This window comes from Theropithecus gelada, chromosome 20 (genome assembly GCF_003255815.1).
Source record: "Theropithecus gelada isolate Dixy chromosome 20, Tgel_1.0, whole genome shotgun sequence".
Lineage (NCBI taxonomy): Eukaryota > Metazoa > Chordata > Mammalia > Primates > Cercopithecidae > Theropithecus > Theropithecus gelada.
The window spans coordinates 59,130,697-59,153,124 of record NC_037688.1 but is presented as its reverse complement, the minus strand read 5'-3'; the positions used below and the strand labels follow the sequence as shown (position 1 = coordinate 59,153,124).

The 22,428-nt window shown below is 44.4% G+C and overlaps 1 protein-coding gene across 2 annotated transcripts in view; it reads left to right on the top strand.

The window, feature by feature from the left end:
* LCMT1 (leucine carboxyl methyltransferase 1) overlaps positions 1–22,428 on the top strand; it is a 71,700-nt gene that overhangs the window by 38,821 nt on the left and 10,451 nt on the right. The window contains exons 5-7 of one of the 2 annotated variants that reach the window (XM_025370602.1): positions 2,330–2,391; positions 14,187–14,289; positions 18,046–18,166. In XM_025370602.1, the coding sequence (XP_025226387.1) occupies positions 2,330–2,391; positions 14,187–14,289; positions 18,046–18,166 (286 nt within the window). The remainder of the gene's footprint in view (positions 1–2,329; positions 2,392–14,186; positions 14,290–18,045; positions 18,167–22,428) is intronic. The other variant, XM_025370603.1, reaches the window with a different exon arrangement.

Genomic DNA, 22,428 nt, shown 5'->3' with positions numbered 1-22,428 from the left:
AAAACATTATGAGATTCTTTTGTGACTTATTTTTTTTAAAGCTCGTCAGCTATTGTTAGTGTTCGTGTATTTGTGGCCCAAGACAGTTCTTCCAGTGTGGCCCAGGGAAGCCAAAAGATTGGACACCCCTGCTGTAAATCAGTTGTTCAGTGTTCCTTCCTGGAATGAGACACTCTGCCGCCTTGGTTTGACATTTAGATTTCCTAAGGCTAGTTCCTGGGATTCTTTAAATAGATCTGGTTAAACATGAAGAAGGAGCCGTATCCCATTCCTGTTCTTTTTCATTATGACTCTCCATCCATTAATGTAGTTTCCCGGAACATTTAAAAAGTGACCCCATATTTTCATAATCTGAATTTGTGTGTCTTTTGTTTACTACTTTATTCCAAGGGCATGTAGAAAGTTACCTGGCCTTGGCTGGGCACAGTGGCTCACACCTGTAATCCCAGCACTTTGGAAGGCCAAGGCTGGTGGGTTGCTTGAGCCCGGGAGTTCGAGACCAGCCCGGGCAACATGGCGAAACCTCGTCTCTACTAAATATACAAAAATTGGCCAGGCATGGTAGGTGCATCTGTAGTCTCAGTTACTTGGGAGGCTGAAATAGAAGGATCACTTGAGCCCAGGAGGTCGAGGCTGCAGTGAGTCATGATCACACCACTGCAGTCTAGCCTGGGTGACAGAGCAAGGCTCTGTCTCAAAAAAAAAAAGTAAGTTACCTGTCCCAGAATAGATGTACAGTAAGTGGTTTTTTTGTATATGTGACTGAATTAATGGAAGACTGAAGTTAGTTATTACATATGAGATGTTATGGGCGCCATTCCGAGGCCAGTATCAGGGAGTTTACGGAGTTGCAGATGACAGGTTTACTAATGTGTGCTGAGAGCTTTCACAGCCTAGTACCATGTTAAGTGCTTCACTTGGATTGTTTCATTCAGTCCTCACAAGACACTCATGAATTAAGTACTGCTGTTATCCCCTTTTTGCAGATAAGGAAACTGAGGCTTAAAGAAGTTAATTTGTCCAAAGTCTTCTATCTAGGAAAGGGTGGAGCTGAGATTCAAACTGTGACTTCAAGCTCAAGATCAAGGAATCTTAATTGTTGGTTTTTTTTTTTTTTTTCGAGACAGAGTTTTGCTCTTGTTGCCCAGGCTGGAGTGCAATCTCGGCTCACTGCAACCTCCGCCTCCTGGGTTCATGCGATTCTCCTGCCTCAGCCTCCCTAGTAGCTGGGATTACAGACATGTGCCACCACGCCTGGTTAATTTTGTATTTTTAGTAGAGATGGGATTTCTCCATTTTGGTTGGGCTGATCTTGAACTCCCGACCTCAGGTGATCTGCCCGCCTCGGCCTACCAAAGTGCTGGGATTACAGGTGTGAGCCGCTGTGCCTGGCCCGCATCTTAATAGTTTTAACTACAGTCCCTCCCCATCCCGAGTCATTTAAATAAAACCCTAATTCTTATATTGAAAAAAATGTGAGTAAACGTTAAAGTGTTTCAGCCATCCTTTAGAAAAGTCTGATCCTTACAAATTGGAAATAACTTTCAAGCTTTATTTTTTTCTGGATCCATGAAAATAATGGATCAGGCCTTATGTGCCTCCTGAGTTTACCTTTTCTTTTCTTTTATATTTAATATATTTAATTTTATATTAAATATGCTTTTTAAGTGATACATGGCAATTCTGATGCTCTGGGAACTGGAAAGTACTGGCTGGTTAGAACTCAGTGGAATAAGAGTAACTGGCTCTTGGTTAAGTCCAGAGGTGGTTTCCTGGGATAGAAAGTTGTTGGTGTTTGGTTATGGTTGTTGGGATATTGATGCATATCTCATTTCTGATTTTTTGCCTATTCTGGATTGGGGGAGTTACCACATAAATGTTACTGAACTTTAAGTTTGTGTAAGAGTCAATTCTTCCGGCTACCTGTGACAAATAACAGGTAACTTTTAAAATTTGATTGAGAATAGGCAGCAAACTAGAGATGGCCCAAAAAAACATTGGAACGTTTGAAAAATTCTTGTTAGGCTATCTTTAGCTATTTCTAAGTCTAAATACTTCATGATCAGTTTGTGATTTGGACATCGGATGCCAAGTGTAATGCTTAGCCAATGTCACCTGAGACCTGTGTCCACTGAAGTTTTACTGTATGTGTGTAGGGTCAAAAGTGATTAAACTGAAGCCATTTTTAGAGGGGCCCCTGCTTTGAACAATAGCAAATATATATTTGCCATTTTGCTAGTGAGTGTCTGCATTTGTGCAGTAAATGAACTCATGAGTAAATTGAAGAGCAAATAGACTCATCTTTCTCCTCTTTCCCATCTTCCCATAGATGCAAGCCTCCCCTATCCAGCCCCATTCTAGAACTGCATTCAGAGGACACACTTCAGATGGGCAAGTATCAAGCTAATGCAAAATTGACTGTATCAGTATTTTTGCTTCCCACCCCTTTTGTGAAGATGGGGTTTGTGTTGGGGGTGTGTGTGTGTGTGTGTGTGTGTGTGTGTGGTGTTATACAATGTATTGTCAACTGAAGAATGATGAGGTTCATAAATTTGGAAAGGAGAGCTTGCTTTCTCAGAGAGGGTTGCAGCCTGCAGGGAGGCCATTCTAACAGGCTGGGAAGCACAGCCTGCCAGAAGCCAGCATCAGACACTTTGAAGGAGGGGCAAAAGGAGGAGGAATTTATGCTCAGCCGGGTGGGTGAACATACATATTTAATGAGCTATAGGAGGAGTCATGAATATTTATGAAGGGACAACTGTGTGCATGTGTGGTTGAGCTTCACACCCCATCATAGGTCCCATGTACAAAAAAAAGGGCTGTGTTAGCATGATCCAAGGGTGGAGGTTTTGGCCCTCTGACATCAAAAGGTGAGGCAGAGGACACAAAAACCCGCATCTTTCGGAGACTGGCCAGAACCACTCCCTGTTCTGTGGTCTCTTATCAGGAAGGAAATGCTGGTTGACTATTTTGAAGTGGCCAAAGAGAGGGGCAGCAGTCAGGCAGCTGGGTTGGATGATAGCAGCAGTAGAGTCTTCTGAAAGGGCTGGTTGCTGTTTAGCCCTTAGGGAAGAACGCCTCCAGGCAGTTAGTAAGCAAGGGGTTTAAAGGAGGCATCTTACCTTCCATCCCCACGTGGCCAAGAACTCAGTTTTCAAGGTCGCTCTGGGATCCTCTTGATTCAGGTGGCTGGGGGGCTTAGAATTTTATTTTTAGTCTACAGTAGACTTTTGCTGATACATTTACATTTGTGTTGGGGTTACCACGAAGGAATTTTCAACGACTTTCTGTATGACTCTTCTTAGATGTCCTTAGGTCTCTAATCTTCAGTCTTTCTGTAAAGACCTTGAGTTAGTTGCCAACATTTCAAAAATAAACTTCTCATGAAAAATCTCGATTTCTAACTTTCCTTGGAAAATCAGAAGACGCGGTAACATTAGGCCATGATTTCCACAAGGGAACAATTAAATAGTGTCTGCCTCAGTTAGAGGAGTTGCCGTCTTCCAGTTCTGTCCCCACCACTCTCTGGTATCTTACACTTGACCTGCTTCACTCAATTCTGTTACCTGCTTGGCCCTGGCAGTCAATTTTCCCCGTTTTTTCCCTCAACTTTTAATTATGATTGTGTCTTAACAATGGTTTTCCCATTTCTGAGCCTTTCAAATTATAGGTTAAATCTCTACCACAATTTTCCGTTATTTTCACTTTTGTCTGAGAGAAGTTAAAGGGGTTTATTAGTAATTCAGATCAGAGAACGTGCAGAGAGGACAGCCTTCACCAATGGTCAGCACAGGTAATACTGTGGGCATCAGGTGACTAGATGAGCCACGTCCTTTTATTACAACAAGTAGGGACATGAGAGGAGGGAAAGTGTTCTCTGAGGCAGGGGTGGCAAGGAGTCTAGGCTTTTTCTAGCCCGCTCCTCCAGTTTCTTCCAACCTCTACCCATTACCCAGTTCCAAATCTGCTTCCACGTTTTCAGGTACTTGCAGCCACAGCCCCTCTCCTCAGCTTCTCAGTACCAGTTTTCTGGTTTAGCTTATTTTGTGCTTCTATAACAGAATACCTGGGACTGGGTACTTTATAAAAAGAACAGAGACTTAGTACAGTTCTGGGAAGTTTGAGGTTGAGGGGCCCACATCTGGCCAGGACCTTCTTGCCGTGTCATCCCATGGAGGAAGGTAGAAAGGCAGGAGAGCATGACTGTGTGAGAGAGAGGTGAAGGAGTGCAAACTGAGAACCCACTCATAATCCCAAGATAGTGGTATTAATTCATTCTTTGGGACTGAATCACCTCTTAAAGGTCCTACCTTTCAACACTGTTGCATGAGGGATTAAGTTTCTAACACACGAATTTTGGAGGGACACATTCAAACCATAGCACCTGAACACTGGGTATTGTGATTTAAAATTTTTTCTACCAGTCTGGCTGGGCGTGGTGGCTCATGCCTGTAATCCCAACACATTGGGAGGCCGAGGCAGGTGGATCACCTGAGGTCAGGAGTTCGAGACCAACGTGGCCAACATGGTGAAACCCCGTCTCTACTAAAAATACAAAAATTAGCTGGGTGTGGTGGCGGGTGCCTGTAATCCCAGCTATTTGGTAAGCTGAGGCAGGAGAATTGCTTGAACTTGGGAGGCGGAGGTTGCAGTGAGCTGAGATCATGTTGCTGCACTCCAGACTGAGTGACAGAGTGAGATGAGAATCTATCCAAAAGAAAAAATTTCTACCAGTGTGGTAGGCCAAAATGATGCCCTATTATTTTATTTTATTTTATTTATTTTTATTTTCTTTTGTTGTATTTTATTTTATTTATTTATTTTATTGTTTATTTTATTTTATTTATTTTATTTTATTATTTTATTTTATTTTATTTTATTTTATTTATTTTTTTGAGATGGAGTCTCCCTCTGTCACCCAGGCTGGAGTGCTGTGGCTTGATCTCGGCTCACTGCAACCTCTGCCTCCCAGGTTCAAGCAATTCTCCTGCCTCAGCCTCCCGAGCAGCTGGGATTACAGGCAAGCGCCACCACACCCGGCTAATTTTTTTTGTATTTTTAGCAGAGACGGGATTTCAGCATCTTGGTCAGGCTGGTCTCAAACTCCTAACCTTGTGATCCTCCTGCCTCGGCCTCCCAAAGTCCTGGGATTACAGGCATGAGCCACCATGCCCCACCGATGCCCTATTATTTTAAAAAATGTATGTAACTTTGAATGCTAGTGAGATGGAGCATCTTTCCTTTGTTTTATTGGATGTTGGGACCTCTTGTAAAGTTTTTCATTTCCTTTTAACATTAGTTTGTAATTTCTTTCCTTTTCAGTTTATAGGAACCCTTCATAACACATAGATGTGTTCTTTGATAAAGGCCTGTTGTCAACTTTCTTTTATTGAACTTTTTTCTCGTTCTTTTACTTATCTTTTAACTTTGTGTCTCGTTGGTAAATTTTTTACTCTGGTTCTTTATAGTTTTTTATTTTGCCATCATGCCAGGAAAGGAGAATTTGAATAAAAATGTGAATGAAAATTTGGGCAAACTGATAGGTGATCTTAAAACTGACAAAAATATTTGTTTAAAAATGGCCTTGTTTTATCAAACCTACAAGACTGTGACAGTAAGAATCACCATTATTTATTTATCAGTAAGAAAGGAAAAGTACTGACACTTAAGCTGACACATCACCAACTGTTAGATGCATCCTGATTTCAGGAATGTTAAAATGTGAAAGGATGCATCTTAGAATTGATGATGTATTTTTTTAAGCTAAAATTTGCTTAGGGTAAAAAATCAAAAGTGTACAAATGGACACACAATGAAAAGTCAGAAGGTGTTTTTTTAAAAAGGAAGGCCGAGTATGGTGTCTCACACCTGTAATCCCAGTGCTTCAGGAGGCTGAGGCAGGAGCATTGCTGAGGGCACCTAGTGAGACCCTGTCACAAAAACATTAAAAAAATTAGCTGGGCATGGTGGTGCACGCCTATAGTCCTAGCTACTTGGGAGGCTGAGGTGGGAGGTTACCTTTAGCCCAGAAGTTGGAGGCTGCAGAGAGCTATGATCGCACCACAGCACTTCATCCTGGGTGAGAGTGAGACCCTTTCTCTCAAAAGAGTGAAAAAGGGAAATTGGGTTCTGTTACCCCCTTGCTTAAAACTCCCTACCGGGCAGGACCCATGTTGTTCATCAGGCCTCTATGTGCCTCCTGATTTCCTTCCCTCCCTCCCTCCCTTCCTCCCGCCCTTCCTTCCTTCCTCCCTTCCCCTATCTCTCTCTTTCTTTCTGTCTCCTTCCTTCCTTCCTTCGTGCCTGCCTGCCTGCCTTCCTTACTGCCTTCCTTCCTGCCTTTCTTCCTTCCTTTTTGAGACAAGGTCTCACTCTGTTTTTGCTCAGGCTGGAGGACAGTGGTGCAATCGATCACAGCTTACTGCAGCCTTGAACTCCTGGGCTCAAGTGATCCTCCTGCCTCAGTCTCCCGAGTAGCTGGTGCTGCCACACCCAGCTGATTTTTATTTTTATTTTTTGGAGAAGGTCTTGCTGTGTTGCTCAGGTTGGTCTCGAACTCCTGGGGTCAAATGATCCTCCCACCTCAACTTCTCAATGTTGGGATTACAGGCGTGAGCCCCTGCACCTGCTTCTGATTTTCCCTTTGACCACAGTAACTATGATCTAGCCACACAGATACCTTGCTGTTCTGTGACTGTGCCAAGCATGTTCTTTCCCTTAGTCCTTTTCATTTCCTCTCTCTTTGCTGGATGGGCTCCTTCTCATCAGCTCAGCTGCCACTTCCTCAGAGGGGCCCTCCCTGACTACTAGGTTAAAGACAGACCCTCTCCCTGCTGCCTAATTTCACACTCTTCTCTTTCAGTTTCCTTGTGGTACTAAGTGCTCCGTGATATCATCCTGATTACTCATTTATTTAATGATTCGCTTTCTCCCTCTTCTACCATGTAAGCTTCCTGAGAACAGGGACTGCTTCTGTCTTGTTTGCCACTGTAACCCCTGCACCAAGAGCAGTATCTAGCGCACAGACAGTGTTGAATGAATACTCACGTGACTGCTTGAATGGATACATGTTTGTGTTTTTGTAATCCACTTCAACTCTGGTGAAATTAGGTAGGCAGAAAGAGAAAAGAACAGCAAGTGGAAAGCATTTCAGAGTGCGAACAGGATTTCAGCTGTGCCCTGACAAGGCCCTAGGTAGAGAACAGATGATCTCAGCCAGGACTCACTGAAGGAAGAGCTGGAAAGGCCAGTGTGGCTGGGGCTCGCGTGGCAGGAGGTGCATGCTTCATGATTGAGAAAGGTCGTAAAGCCGGCTGAGAATTTTGGACTGCATTCTAAAGGGAGTCGGAAGCCTGTTACGCATGTCCCACAATACCCTGAACTTCTCTGTAGCCGCTTGCCCTTGTTCTCTCTCTTTCCCACTGGATTATAAGCCCATGAGGGCAGGGACCATGTCTTCTTGTTCATCAATTATTCCCAGGACTTGGCCCAGTGCCCCGTAAGTATCAGATGGGTAGTCAGACAAACTAACCCTCTGTACAGTCTGGAAATCCGCCTCAGGCTGTCTCCATTTTACCTCTTCTTTTTTTTTTGTTTTTTTTCCCAACTAAAGGCTCCTAGGAAAATCTGTGAACCTAAAAGATCACTTTGCAATGCTTAACAACAGTGATAGTCTGTCATAGAAGATACCATGAATGGGATTGATGGGATTCACTACAGATCCAACACATCTCTTTTGAAATGCACCTGGCGGTGGTGGAAGAGATTATTAGTCATATGATACACCAGCACTTGTGTGTGTATGTGTTTAACTACTGTGTTACGTTGTGTAAGTCTTCAGTTTTCTCATGCCTTTTCACCTCATGACCTAATCCCCTCTTAAAAGTGATTAAGACTGGCTTGGTGGCTCACACCTATAATCCCATCACTCTGGGAGGCAGCGGCAGGAGGATCCCTGGAGCCCAAGAGTTCAAGACCAGCCTGGGCAACATAGGGAGACCCCCCTTCTTCCCTTCCTCCCTCCCCCCACCCCCCCACATCTGTACAAATAAAAAAAATTGGCCAGGCATGGTGGTGCACGCCTGTGGTCCCAGCTACACAGGAAGCTGAGGCAGCCTGGTGGTGGGGTGTCGAGGCTGTAATGAGCCATGATCATGCCACCGCACTGCAACCTGGGTGACACAGTGAAGCCCTGTCTCAAAAAAAAAAAGCTGATTAGGACGATAAAGTATATGAGCTTAATGAGGCAGATAATTAAAGCCTGTATCTATTAGCTTCTGCACTGTAACAAACTGCTGCATAGCATGTGGCTTAAAATAACAGCCGTCTATTTAGCTTACCATTCTTTGGGTTGGGTTCATTCAGGTGGAACTTCTCAGCTGGGCTCATTCCAGCACCTGCCTGGATTTAATCACTTGTGGTTGTCTTCACAGAAGACCTCTGCTGTGTAGCAAGCATTGGGCTAGGCCAGGGGGTCCCCACCTTTCTTGCTTCCCAGTAATTTGTCTCAATAATGTTTTCATAGTACCCCTGAGCCAAAAAACACACTCAGCAATTCTTTTTAATTAGCTGGGTTTAAACAGCCGAAGTATTTATGTCCTAACAACTTATTTGAAAAAAAAGTACACATACAGTGAAAGAAAAATACCATTTTTACTTCATTCGTAAGCACCCAGAATTGCTTACTGGGATGCATGCCCTGTAGGGTACTTTACAGCTTCACCTTGGAATCAGACACCACCCCTGTTCCACATTCACATTGGCACAATACTTACTTTTTTTTTTGAGAAGGAGTCTTGCTCTGACATGTCACCCAGGCTGGAGTGCAGTGGTACACACTCAGCTCACTGCAACCTCCGGCTCCTGGGTTCAGGCAATTCTCGTGCCTCAGCCTCTCAAGTAGCTGGGATTACAGGTGTGCGCCACCATGCCTGACTAGTTTTGTATTTTTAGTAGAGGTGGGGTTTTATCGTGTTGGCCAGGCTGGTCTCGAACTGGTCGTGAGCAGTTCACCTGTCTCGGCCTCCCAAAGTGCTGGGATTACAGGCAGGCATGAGCCACCGTGTGCCAGCCTGGTACTTGCTTTTTAACCCCAGCAACATCCGAACACTTAGCTTTGCAAGGATACAAAGCAATCTGATGTTGAAACTGTGATGGCCTTGAGCTAGTCGCTTACTTATGCCTGACGGATGTTGAGTAGTATCTCTGTGTTCCCCTGAAAAATTTAAAATATTCCTCTCTGCCCTGGTGAATTTCCCGTTCCACCCATGGTACCACAGTATCATCACTTTACCATTTCCTTGAATCCTAACCACAGTCTTCTAAGACTGGCATTGTTCACGTTTTATGATTAAAAGAAAGGTAGTCTCGAGTGATTATGTGACTTTCCCAGAGTCACATGAAATTTTTTTTAGAGACAGGGCCTCATTCTGTTGCCCAGGTTGAAGTACAGTGATGCAATCACAGCTCAGTGCAGCCTCGACCTCCCAGGCTCAATCAGTTCTCCCGCTTCAGCCTCCCAAGTAGCTGGGACTACAGGCGTGCGTCACCACACCCAGCTAATTTTTGTATTTTTTGTAGAGGTAGGGTATCGCCGTGTTGCCCAGGCTGGTCTTGAACTCCTGGACTCAAGCAATCTTCCCGCCTTAGCCTCCCAAAGTGCTGTGATTACAGGCGTGAGCCACAGTGCCCAGCTTATTACTCACATGAAATTTGACATTAGGGCTGTTTGAGACCAAAGCCCATATAACTGCAAATTCACTCCAAAGCGAGTTTTTATTTTGGATACTATGTTCTGGATAAAAGCCACAGCATGTTAAGTTTCCCTATCAGAGAATAATTGGGACTATTTAGGGATTTTTAACAATTGGATATCAACGAATGGCCTTTGGGTTTTTGTGTGTAACTTTAATGCGGGGTTTCACAACCTCGGCACTCTTGACACTTGGGTTGGATAATTCTGTAGTGTAGGACTGTTCTGTACATTGTAGGATGTTTACCAGCATCCCTGGCCTCTGCTCACTGGATGCCAATGGCACCCTCTGGTGGTGACAACCAAAAGGTGTCTCCAGACATTGCCAGATGTTCCCTAGTGGCAAAGTTGGCCTGTTGGAGAACCACTGCTTTAATTTAATAACGACCAAGCCTGAGTAGTTAGGATTTTCACAACCGTCTTTTCATTCTGGCTGTGTATAAATTGGTTCTTAAGTTTTTAAATCATATTATGATCTTATATTTTCAGGGCTTCTCTTCCCTCTTAACCCTCTTAGAAATCAATCCTCTAAAGTAGTATTGATCACAGAAAGAACTGCTAGTAGCAATATAGAGGTTTTAAATCAATGTTAATTGACTTTCTCAGAGTTGAGTAAGTATGGTCCGTCTTTTTTTTTTTTTTTTTTTGAGACAGAGTCTTGCTCTTTCACCCAGGCTGCAGTGAAGTGGTGCGATCTAGGCTCACTGCAACCTCCACCTCCCAGGTTCAAGCGATTCTCCTGCCTCAGCCTCCTGAGTAGCTGGAATAACAGGTGCCTGCCACCATACCCAGCTAATTTGTGTATTTTTAGCAGGGATGGGGTTTTGCCATGTTGGCCAGGCTGGTCTTGAACTCCTGATCTCAGGTGATCCACCGGCGTTGGCCTCCCAAAGCGCTAGGATTACAGGCATGAGCCACTGTGCCCGGCCGGTCTGTTTCTTTAGAAAGTTCTTCTGTAAGTATCACACAAAATGTTTTCAGTTGCCTTACATTTTTATCTTATGAAATAGAATATAGGAAAAGAAGGGATTGTGGATCTCATTTTGGCAAGCGAGTTATCTTTCCCACCAGCTCTCAGAAGCATTCCAGACAGATAAGGATTTTTTCTGTTCTCGTGGCCTCTTGCCAGTGCTAGATTTTGTACAAATGACCTTATTTTCCCAGAATTATGAAACTCCTTTGAAACTTGCTCTGAGCCTATCCTCCACAAATACATTCAGTTCCCTGCAAAATAATGGTAAGGCATCCTTCAGGGACAGATAATGGACCTGTTATTTCCCCACAACTTGAGTAGCCCCTGACTTAAGAAGAGCAACTGAATCATGTGATGCTGGTGTGTGTTACTCAAGTCATCAAATTCTGTCATTTAAAGGGATCTTAAGGTCCTCTTGTCCAGTGCTTCCCATGTGGTATGCCAGTGTGCCACCACGTACAGCTGGGCCACTGCAGAGTGGCGGGTGAGCCTCAAGTCACTGACTCCCTTCAGCTCAGATGTACCTTGTGTACAGCTTACAAGAATAATCATGATGATGTGTGATTTATGCTTTACATGCTAACATTAGATCCTAATGTAAGAGAGGTCTCCCCTGAACTACATGGTACTAGACTTCATGTGTTAATATTCTGGTGTATTTGTTGTTTTTTGGCCAGGGATGGAAAAACTCATTTCGAATGTGCTTATTATTAATATATTTGTTATTTGCAAGAAGTTATGCAGGCATTTTGGAATTATTTTCATAATAGGGTAGACAACTACCTTCATATTCTTTTATTTGGTAGAGACAAGGTCTTTGTTCTGTTGCCCAGACTGGAGTGCAGTGGCACGATCATAGCTAACTGAAGCTTTGAACTCCTGGGCTCAAGCCCTCACACCTCAGCCTCCGGAGTAGCTGGGACTACGGGCGTATGCCACCACATCTAGCTAGTTTTTAAAATTTTTTTGTACAGACAGTCTTGCTATGTTTTCCAGGGTGGTCTTGAACCCCTCATTCAAGTCGTCCTCCTACTTGGGCCTCCCAAGTTGTTGGGATTATAGGTGTGAGCCACCATGCCCAGCCACATGCCATATTCTTTATATTACTTTCCTGACTCCTGGCACCCTAGGGCCGACTTCGGGTTCCCTGCTTGCCCTTTATTGCTTTCCTGACATCTAACAGGCTCTTAGGAGGTATTTCTTTAGCTTATGGTGTGTAGCCATATGTATTTGAATCAGCCAAGTGAAGTTATCAAGATAATAAATGAGAAACTACTTACATGTTGTAGGTTAGCCTTTTCAGCATTTTTTGCTGAAGTTCTCAGAACCAAGAGAACCTGAATTATTAGCAGTAGTATGGGTAGCTGTTGATGTTTCATATCCTGCCATGGTTTGTATCCTCAAGGAAGCTGAATGAATAATGTCTGAAGTTGAGTGAATAATAAAATCAAGCAATTTTCTTTCTTTAAAAAAAATTTGTTAACTTTTATTTTTTTATTTTTATTTTTCTGAGACGGAGTCTCACTCTGTTGCCCAGGCTGGAGTGCAGTGGCACGATCTTAGCTCATTGCAACCTCTGCCTCCCAGGTTCAAGTGATTCTCCTGCCTCAGCCTCCCGAGTAGCTGGAATTACAGGCGTGTGCACCACCGCACCTGGGTAATTTTTTTTTTATTTTTAGTAGAGACAGAATTTCGCCATGATGGCCAGGCTGATCTCGAACTCCTGACCTCAGGTGATCAGCCCGTCTCAGCCTCCCCAGGTGCTGGGATTACAGGCATGAGCCACTGCGCCTGGCCTTAACTTTTAATTGAAAAAAATGTGAAGTGTACACAAATACGTTGTGACTAGGTTCATGAACCTCCATGTGCCCATCACTTAACTGTCTCATTTTATTTGTAGCAGTCATTCCAAGAGTGTAAGTCCTCAGACTAAGCATCAGTAGCATCTGGAAACTTACTAGAAATGTAAATTTTTTTTTTTTTTCTTTTGAGACGGAGTCTTGCTTTGTCACCAGGCTGGAGTGCAGTGGCATGATCTTGGCTCACTACAACCTCTGCTTCCAAGGTTCAAGCCATTCTTCTGCCTCAGCCTCCCAAGTAGCTGGGATTACAGGTGTGCGCCACCACACCCAGCTAATTTTTGTATTTTTAGTAGAGATGGGGTTTCACCATGTTGGCCAGGATGGTCTTGATCTCCTGACCTCGCGATCTGCCCGCCTTGGCCTCCCAAAGTGTTGGGATTACAGGCATGAGCCACCGCGCCCAGCCGCTAGAAATGTCAGTTTCCGCTAGTGGAAGATGTAGTGAATCAGAAACTTGGGGTGGAGCCTATCAATCTGTGGTTTAGCAAGCCACCCAGCTGATTCTGATGACCACTGAAGCCTGAGGATCACTATAGATACCATTTCATCCTACCTCTGCTCTTGTCTTTCAAAGCAAATGCTGTCATTTTATTTGTAAATATATTAGTACATAAATTGTCTTTTTTAAAACATAACACAAATGGGCATAACATTTAGAAAGCAGCCTGCTAATGGGTCCCCATATTTAAATAGGCTTACCATCTGATCTCTTTTTTTTTTTTTTTGAGATGGAGTCTCTCTGTTGCCCAGGCTGGAGTGCAGTGGTGCAATCTCGGCTCACTGCAAGCTCCGCCTCCCAGGTTCATGCCCTTCTCCTGCCTCAGCCTCCAGAGTAGCTGGGACTATAGGCGCCTGCCACCATACCCGGCTAATTTTTTTTCTTTTTTTTTTTTTATTTTTTTATTTTTAGTAGAGGCGGGGTTTCACTGTGTTAGCCAGGATGATCTCAATCTCCTGACCTCGTGATCTGCCCAGCTTGGCCTCCCAAAGTGCTGGGATTACAGGCTTGAGCCACCACGCCTGGCTACCCTCTGATCTCTTACTTCCGCTCATACGATCTACTTTAAAGAAATAACTGGACAGATGCTTCATGATGAGTATACAAGGATGCTTGCAGTGCCTAGATGGGGAAAACTTAGGAATACCACGTCTCATAGTGAGGGATTGGCTAAATAAGTTATGTTTTATCCAGTCAGTGGAATACTATGAAATCATTATACAGAAGGATGTCCCTGATGCTGTTGCTATGTAGGAAAAGCAGTTTTCAAACCACATATTGGGTGGTCCCATTTTCTTTTCTCTATTCAGGGTGTGTGTGTGTGTGCGTGCGCGCCCACCATGTGCATGAGAGGGAGAATGTGTTTTTGTTGTGTGCAATAACTTAAGCACATAGGACAAAATGCTGAAATGTTACACACCAAAACACGAGTAGTTATCTTTGGAAGATACGATTTTGGATAATTTTTACCCTCTTCTTACCTATTTTTTTTTTTTTTTTAACAATGATGCATGTATTTTTATAGTAGGGAAAAACCATAAGGCTACTATAACTTTGGAAAGACATATTCATTAAAATTATAGCCTCTGATTGCATTTGCAGATGGACACATACTGGATTCAAAGAGATATGCCGTTATTGGAGCCGATCTCCGAGACCTGTCTGAACTGGAAGAGAAACTAAAGAAATGTAACATGAATACACAGTGAGATTTTTTTTTAAAACCTCTTTTACATTGGTGATTTTATGCTAATTATGAGATAAGGCCAGTCGGAAGTGCAGCATGATACTCATGTTCTTATTTTTTATTCTGTAAGTTTTATTTCATTGCTACCTAGTTTTCTGAAAAAAATTCTTTTTTTTTTTTTTTTATTTGAGGTGGAGTTTTGCTCTTGTTGCCCAGGCTGGAATGCAGTGGCACAATCTCAGCTCACTGCAACCTCCACCTCCCGGGTTCAAGTGATTCTCCTGCCTCAGCCTCCCGAGTAGCTGGGATTACAGGCATGCACCACCACACCCAGCTAAGTTTGTATTTTTAGTAGAGATGGGGTTTCTCCATGTAGTCAGTCTGGTCTCAAACTCCCGACCTCAGGTGATCTGCCTGCCTTGGCCTCCCAAAGTGTTGAGATTACAGTTGTAAGCCGTCACGCCTGGCCTAGTTTTCTGAAATTTTTTAAGCAATACTGTTCTTCAAGTCTGTTTCTACATCAGAATCACCTGTGTTACTTTGTAAAAATACTGGTGCCTAATTTCATATAAAAGTTTGAGAGAAGATAATTGTATGGTTAGAAACATGTTTGTGACATATAAAGAAAAGATTGGTGTCCAGAATATATAAAAAACAACAACCATTAAAAGCCTCATAGAAAAATGGGCAAAGGATAGATTACCAGGCAGTTCAAAGAAGAAACAATATCATATGAACAGGTATTGGGCATCAGTGATAATCGGATGAAATTCTATTTTACTCTCACCAAGTTGGCAAAAATGTAACAGCTGACAGTATCAAGTGTTGGCAAGGATATGGGGGATAGGGAATGATACACCACTGCTGGAAGTGAACTTGGTGCAACCATTGTGAGGAGCAATCTGAAAGTATCGAGTAACATTGTAAGTATGTGTACCATAGGATATAGCAGTTCCACTTTCGTGGGTGTCCCCTTGAGAAGATCTTGCATATATGCATAAGGAGAATGTTCCTTGTAGTTCATGAGTCTGGGAACTGAGTCCAGCTGCACAGGTTTGAATCCTGACAGGAACATGCACTAGACCATGACCTTGGATAACTTCACTTCTCTGCATCTGTTTCCTCTTCTGAAAAATGTGAATTATAGGCTGGGCGTGGTGTCTCATGCCTGTAATCCCAGCACTTTGGGAGGCCGAGGTGGGCAGGTCACCTGAGGTCAGGAGTTCGAGACCAGCCTGGCCAGCATATTGAAGCCCCATCTCTACTAAAAATACAAAAAATTAGCTAGGCGTGGTGGTGGACGCCTGGACCCCAGCTACTCAGGAAGCTGAGGCAGGAGAATCATTTGAACCCAGGAGGTGGAGATTGCAGTGAGCCAAGATCACGACATCGCACTGCAGCCTAGACAACAGAGCAAGACTCCATCTCAAAAAAAAAAAAAAAAAAAAAAGTGAGAATGTGAATACTAATAGACCCCACCTGTAAGTGTTAGCGGTTGAGAATGTTGATAACTGTCAAAGAAGTCTCTAGCAAACCAGCTCTTCATTTCTGTAGTTTTAATTGTTGCTGATGATTTTGATGGTTCCTCAAAGAGAAGATAAAAATAATTCCTAATCCCAATACTTAGAGATAACCACCTTAATAAATTTTATCCGAAAATTTGTAAATATATGTTTTTCTTTTTTTTTTTTTTTTTTTGAGACGGAGTCTCGCTCTGTTGCCCAGGCTGGAGTGCTGTGGCCGGATCTCAGCTCACTGCAAGCTCCGCCTCCCGGGTTCCTGCCATTCTCCTGTCTCAGCCTCCCGAGTAGCTGGGACTACAGGCGCCCGCCACCTCGCCCGGCTAGTTTTTTGTATTTTTTAGTAGAGACGGGGTTTCACCGTGTTAGCCAGGGTGGTCTCGATCTCCTGACCTCGTGATCCGCCCATCTCGGCCTCCCAAAGTGCTGGGATTACAGGCTTGAGCCACCGCGCCCGGCCAATATGTTTTTCTTTAAAATGTGATTATGCTATGTGTATAATTTTGGAACTTTTTGTGTGTTTGGAGACAGGGTCTTACTCTGTCACCCAGGCTGGAGTGCAGTGGCGTGATCTGTGCTTACTGCAGCGTGAATCTCCCAGGCTCAAGTGATCCTCCCACCTCAGCTTCCTGAGTAGCTGGGACCACAGGGGTGCACCACCACACCCAGTTAATTTTTGTAGAGACAAGGTTTCACCATATTGCCCAGGCTTGCTTTGAACTCCTGAGCCCAAGCAATCTGCCTGCCTTGGCCTCCCAAAGTATTGGAGTTACAGGTGTGTGCCGTTGCACCCAGCCAGTTTTGGAACTTTTAAAAGAATCAGCTGGGCACGGTGGCTCACGCCTGTAATCCCAGCACTTTGGGAGGCTGAGACAGGCAGATCATGAGGTCAAGAGATTGAGACCATCCTGGCTAACATGGAGAAACGTCGTCTCTACTAAAAATACAAAAATTAGCTGGGTGTGGTGGTGTGTGCCTGTAGTCCCAGCTACTTCAGAGGCTGAGGCAGGGGAATTGCTTGAACTCAGGAGGCAGAAGTTGCAGTGAGCTGAGATTGCGCCACTGCACTCCAGCCTGGTGACAGAATGAGACTCCGTCTCAAAAAAAAAAATCAAATATATGTGTGTATATGTACACATACAATCATTTGTTTGTTAGTCTATTCACTCATTTAGCAAATAATCGAGGTTCTGTGAGGTACCGGTACTCACTGTAGAGCCATGAACAAAACAGCTTACACATTGCTGTGTAAGGAAAAGGGACATTAAACAGCTAATGACATTTGACTGTTTAGTTACTCCTGGGATATCTGCTTTGAAGAAGTGCAGGGAAGCATCTGATAGGCCACTTGAATCTGGGGACCATGGATAGCTTTTGTGTCAATAAACACAGTCCCTGAAACATCATACTTATGAGCTGCATAGTAGTCCATTGGGTAGGGCATACCATGTTCTTTCAACCAGTTTCTTGTTGGGCTTAGCTGGATGTTCTGCAGTTTAGGCTGGGCTTAGCTGGATGTTCTTCTGCAGTTTGGGTTGGCCTTCCTTAGCTAGAGGTTATTCTGCGGTTTGGACAGGGCTTAGCCGGATGGTTCTGATTGGGGTTGGGTTTAGCTGATATCCTGGAGTTCAATCATGTGGATAGTGGGCAGGCCAGCTAGGGTCTGGCTGGCTGTCAGTTGGGAGGCCTCCTTCTCTTCCACAGATCTTCTCCTCCTATAGCAGGCTAGCTTGGGTTCCTTCAGATGGTTCCTTCTCCTCCTATAGCAGGCTAGCTTGGGTTCCTTCAGGTTTCCAAGTGCAGCAAGAGAGCAAGCACCAATGTGCAAGTGACTTTAAAACTTCTGCTTGCATCATGTTTGCTACTATCCTGTTGACCAAAGTAAAAGTTTCATGACCAGCCTAGATTCCAGGGGTAGAAGAATAAACACCTCTCAAATGGGAGAAGCCTCAGTGTTATGTTGGCATGGTGCGAGTGCACAGCAGGGGAGAACTTGTAGCCGTTTTTGCAGTCCACCACACACGCTTAACATGTTTTCATTGCCACACAAATCATTGCTCACTGCTCACCTGTTCACAGTAGAAAGCTCGGATTGTGATGGTATTTCCCAAGTACTTCCACCCTGACTGGGGCTGTGCTCGCTCAGGCCTTCTGATTTCCCTGGGGCATGGACTGCCCCACCAGCACTGCAGTACGATTAGAGGGTCCTGACTTGATGATAACAAATTTATGTGCCTTTTTTTCTTCTCTTAAGATTGCCAACACTCCTGATAGCTGAATGTGTGCTGGTTTACATGACTCCAGAGCAGTCCGCAAACCTCCTGAAGTGGGCAGCCAACAGTTTTGAGGCAGCCATGTTCATAAACTACGAACAGGTAAAAGGAAGCACAGGAGAATTGGATTCTGTACAGGACCCCTGTGGTGGCTTCCCTCTCCCAGCACCCTTCAGATAACTTCCCTTATCCTTTTCCTTCTTCCTCCAGCCTCTCACGTATCTCCTTTATTCATCAACCAGCAATCTTAGTGCTCCTGACCTCTTGACCTCCTGCAGACTTTTAGCCAGAGTTATTGGAACTTCTGTCTTAGCCTTTACAAAAGTCTTTCAAGTTCTTATTTTTATCATTACATGTACCGTGGAGTCATAGAACATGAGGAAGGGGATTTTGGCTACCAGCATTTCGGGGTAGCAACTCAGATGCTGTCAGGGACAGGCAGGTGGTACCAGTGGAGGAAGTCAGCCAGGTGTAGTAGTGTAGGGTTTGGGGACTGTGGTGAACTGGAGCACCAACGTCCCACCTCACGGGAGGGGCCACTATCCATTTACAGCCAGTTGTTACCATGTAGGCATGTGAGCCTAGAGCTGCCAGAACTACTGATTTTTGAAAGAAGCTGGAAATGTAGGATTTTAATGTAAAATATTCTAGTTTCTAAGATGACCGTGTATGATTTACCAGCTGCCTGTTTACTTCTTCTGATTTATTGCAGAAAAAGTTCTGTTTTAGAGCTTTGGAATAGCCCAGCTTGGGTTGAATCCTGGCCCTGGCTTGTGCTCTCAGCTATGTGACCTTAGGCAGCACAGCTTAGTGATTGGGAGTCCATGCTCCAGAGGTGGGCATTCCTGCTGTGTGACCTGGGCAAGTTACATAACCCCTCTGTGCCTGTTTCTTTTTTTTTCTTTTCTTTCCCTTTCCCTTTCCCTTTCCCTTTCCTTTCCTTTTCTTTCTTTTCTTTGCCAGAGTTTCACTCTTATTGCCCAGGCTGGAGTGCAGTGGCGCGATCTCGGCTCTCTGCAACCTCCACCTCCCAGGTTCAAGCCATTCTCCTGCCTCAGCCTTCCAAATAGCTGGGATTACAGGTGTGCACCATCACATCCGGCTAATTTTGTGTTTTTAGTAGAGATGGGGTTTCACCATGTTGGCCAGGCTGGTCTCAAACTCATGACCTCAGGTGATCTGCCTGCCTCAGCCACCCAAAGTGCTGGGCTTACAGGCGTGAGCCACCATGCCCGGCTGTCCCTCTGTGCCTGTTTCTTCATCTGAAAATAATAGTCCCTACTTCATAGCATTGTTGTGAGATGTAAATGAGTTAATGTATCCAAAAGCACTGACAGTGTTGCCCAGCTGTAAGTAAGCATCAGCTATTTTTTTGCTCTCTCTGAGCCCCCGTTCTTTGTTTTTAAAGAAATAATACCCACTCTTGGCTGGGCACGGTGGCTCACGCCTGTGATCCCAGCACTTTGGGGAGGCCGATGTGGGCAGATCACCTGAGGTCAGGAGTTCGAGACCAGCTTGGCCAACATGGTGAAACCCTGTCTCTACTAAAAATACAAAAATTAGCCAGGCATGGTGGCAGATACCTGTAATCCCAGCTACATGGGAGGCTGAGGCAGGAGAATCGCTTGAACCGGGGAGGCAGAGGTTGCAGTTAGCTGAGACTATACCATTGTACTCCAGCCTGGGTGACAGAGTGAGACTCTATCTCAAAAAAAAATAATAATAATCATACCCGCTCTCCAGATTATTATGAGGATTCCTGAGATGCTGTCAGTGGCTTATCGCTTGATAAGCACTGATACATGCTCACTATTTTTATTGTGTATTGCTTTTTGTTTGTTTGTTTGAGGTAGGGTCTCACTCTATCACCCAGGCTGGAGTGCAGTAGTGGGGATCATGGCTCACTGCAACCTCGACCTGGGGCTCAGATGATCCTGCCAGGTCATCCTCTCAAGTAGCTGAGATCACAGGTGCACATACCACGCCCAGTTAATTTTTAAATTTTTTTTGTAGAGACAGGGTTTTGCCATGTTGCCCGGGTTGGTCAGGTTTTTTTTTTAAATCTCTTTTTCTTTTTTATTTTATCACACAAAAGATCAATAAGGGGACTTGCCCAGTGTCACGTAATTATGGACAGATCTAGGGCTAGCCCTTGGTCTCTCAACCTCCTCCCCAGGTCCCTTCCTGCCCAGGTTCCTGTGTAGATGGTTCTTGATTGGTTGATTTTGCATCCTTCCCTCTCTTTAGTTGGGAGCACTCCTCAGACTCTGTCTTCCGTCCTGATGGATGGATGTAATGGAAGGTGGCCTCACTTGTCTTTTCTTTTGATGTGAATAAATCCTGGGGACCTATCTTTGCTTTCAGGATAACCACATCTGGGGAAACAAATTCCACTGTCCATACTCCACGTTTCGGATTTATGCTGCTGCTTTCACTTTCCTTACTTTGTGTATTCTTTTGTTGAACAAGTGTTTATTCAACATCATATGAGAGATGATGGATTCAGTGAATTCTGACCAGAGATCTTGTCACTTCGGAGCAAGCCTGGGAATGTGCCAGTTTTCAAAATGTTGTCCACAGCTGTCCCTCAACCGGTTCTGCTCCTACTCGCCACCTTCACCTGGTGCATAATGAACATTTAAGTTAATTCAGTAATTTCCTAACAAACACAAAATGATCAGCGCCTCACAAACATGTATTAATTGCTCACATGCCTTACATTGTTTGCTTTTCCTTTTTTTTTTTTTTTCCCCAGAAACAGGGTCTTGTTCTGTCGCCCAGGCTGGAGTGCAGTGGTGCCATCATAGTTCACTGCAGCCTTGAGCTTCCAGGCTCAAGTGATCCCCCAACCTTAGTCTCCCCATTAGTTAGGACTGTAGGTGCACACCACCATTCTCAGCTAAATTTTTTTTTTTTTTGGTAGAGACGGGATCTTGCTGTGTTGTCCAGGCTGGTCTCAAACTTCTGGCCTCAAGCAGTTCTCCTACCCCAGTGTCCCAAAGCCCTGGGACTACAAGCATCAGCCACCATGCTTAGCTTGTTTTCTAATTAGTAGTTTAAGATGACAAAACTACATGGATGATAATAATTTCAATCATAATTCTAAAGCAGTGGTAGCAAATTCTTAGATTTTGCTTACTATATAGCAGGGACTATTCTATGAGTTTTACTTATATTAACTTTATTTATTTATTTATTTTTTGAGATGGAATCTTACCCTGTCACCCAGGCTGGAGTGCAGTGGCACAATCTTGGCTCATTGCAACCTCCACCTCCCAGGTTCAAGTGATTGTCCTGCCTCAGCCTCCTGAGTAACTGGGATTACAGGTGTGTGCCACCATTCCCAGCTAATTTTGTATTTTTAGTAGAGACGGGGTTTCACCATGTTGGCCAGGCTGCTTTTGAACTCCTGACCTCAAGTGATCTGCCTACCTTGGCCTCCCAAAGTGCTGGGATTACAGGTGTGAGCCACTGCACCTGGCCTATTAATTTATGTAGTTATCACAGCTAGCCACAAGTAGATACTAGTACTATTCTAATTCTATAGGTAAGGGGAGACTGAGGCACAGAGTTATGTAGTTTACACACAGCCTCAAAGCTCTTAAATGTCAAGCAAAGATTCAAACCCAGGCAATAAAACGACAGAGTATGTGCTGACAAACACTTTCTATCTGGAATGAAGAAGTGCCATGTGATCATTAGTGCCACATTCCTTTTTCTCCACCAAAATAGTGTTGGTTCTTGTCTAGCAGTGCTGTCGTGTGCACTCTGAAAATCATTTCTCATATTGTTAAGCGGATTTTCCGCCGCTGAGATGGAGTTTCGCTCTTGTTGCCCAGCCTGGAATGCAGTGGTGCGATCTCGGCTCGCTGCAACCTCCAACTCGCAGGTTTAAGCGATTCTCCTGCCTGAGCCTCCCTAGTAGCTGGGATTATACTTGCCTGCCACCACACCCAGCTAATTTTTGCATTTTCAGTAGAGATGGGGTTTCACCATGTTGGTCAGGCTGGTCTCGAACTCCTGGCCTCAAGTGATCCACCTGCTTCAGCCTCCCAAAGTACTGGGATTACAGGCATGAGCCACCGCACCCGTCCTTTTTTTTTTTTTGAGACAAGAGTCTGTCATCCAGACTGGAGTGCAGTTGCACAATCTTGGCTCACTGCAACCTCTTTTGCCTTCCGGGTGCAAGTGATTCTCCTGTCTCAACCTCCTGAGTAGCTGGGATTACAGGCACATGCCACTGTGTCTGGCTGATTTTTGTATTTTTAGTAGGGACGGTGTTTCACCATGTTGGCCAGGCTGGTGTTGAACTCCTGACCTCAAGTGATCTACTCGCTTCAGCCTCCCAAAGTGCTGAGATTACA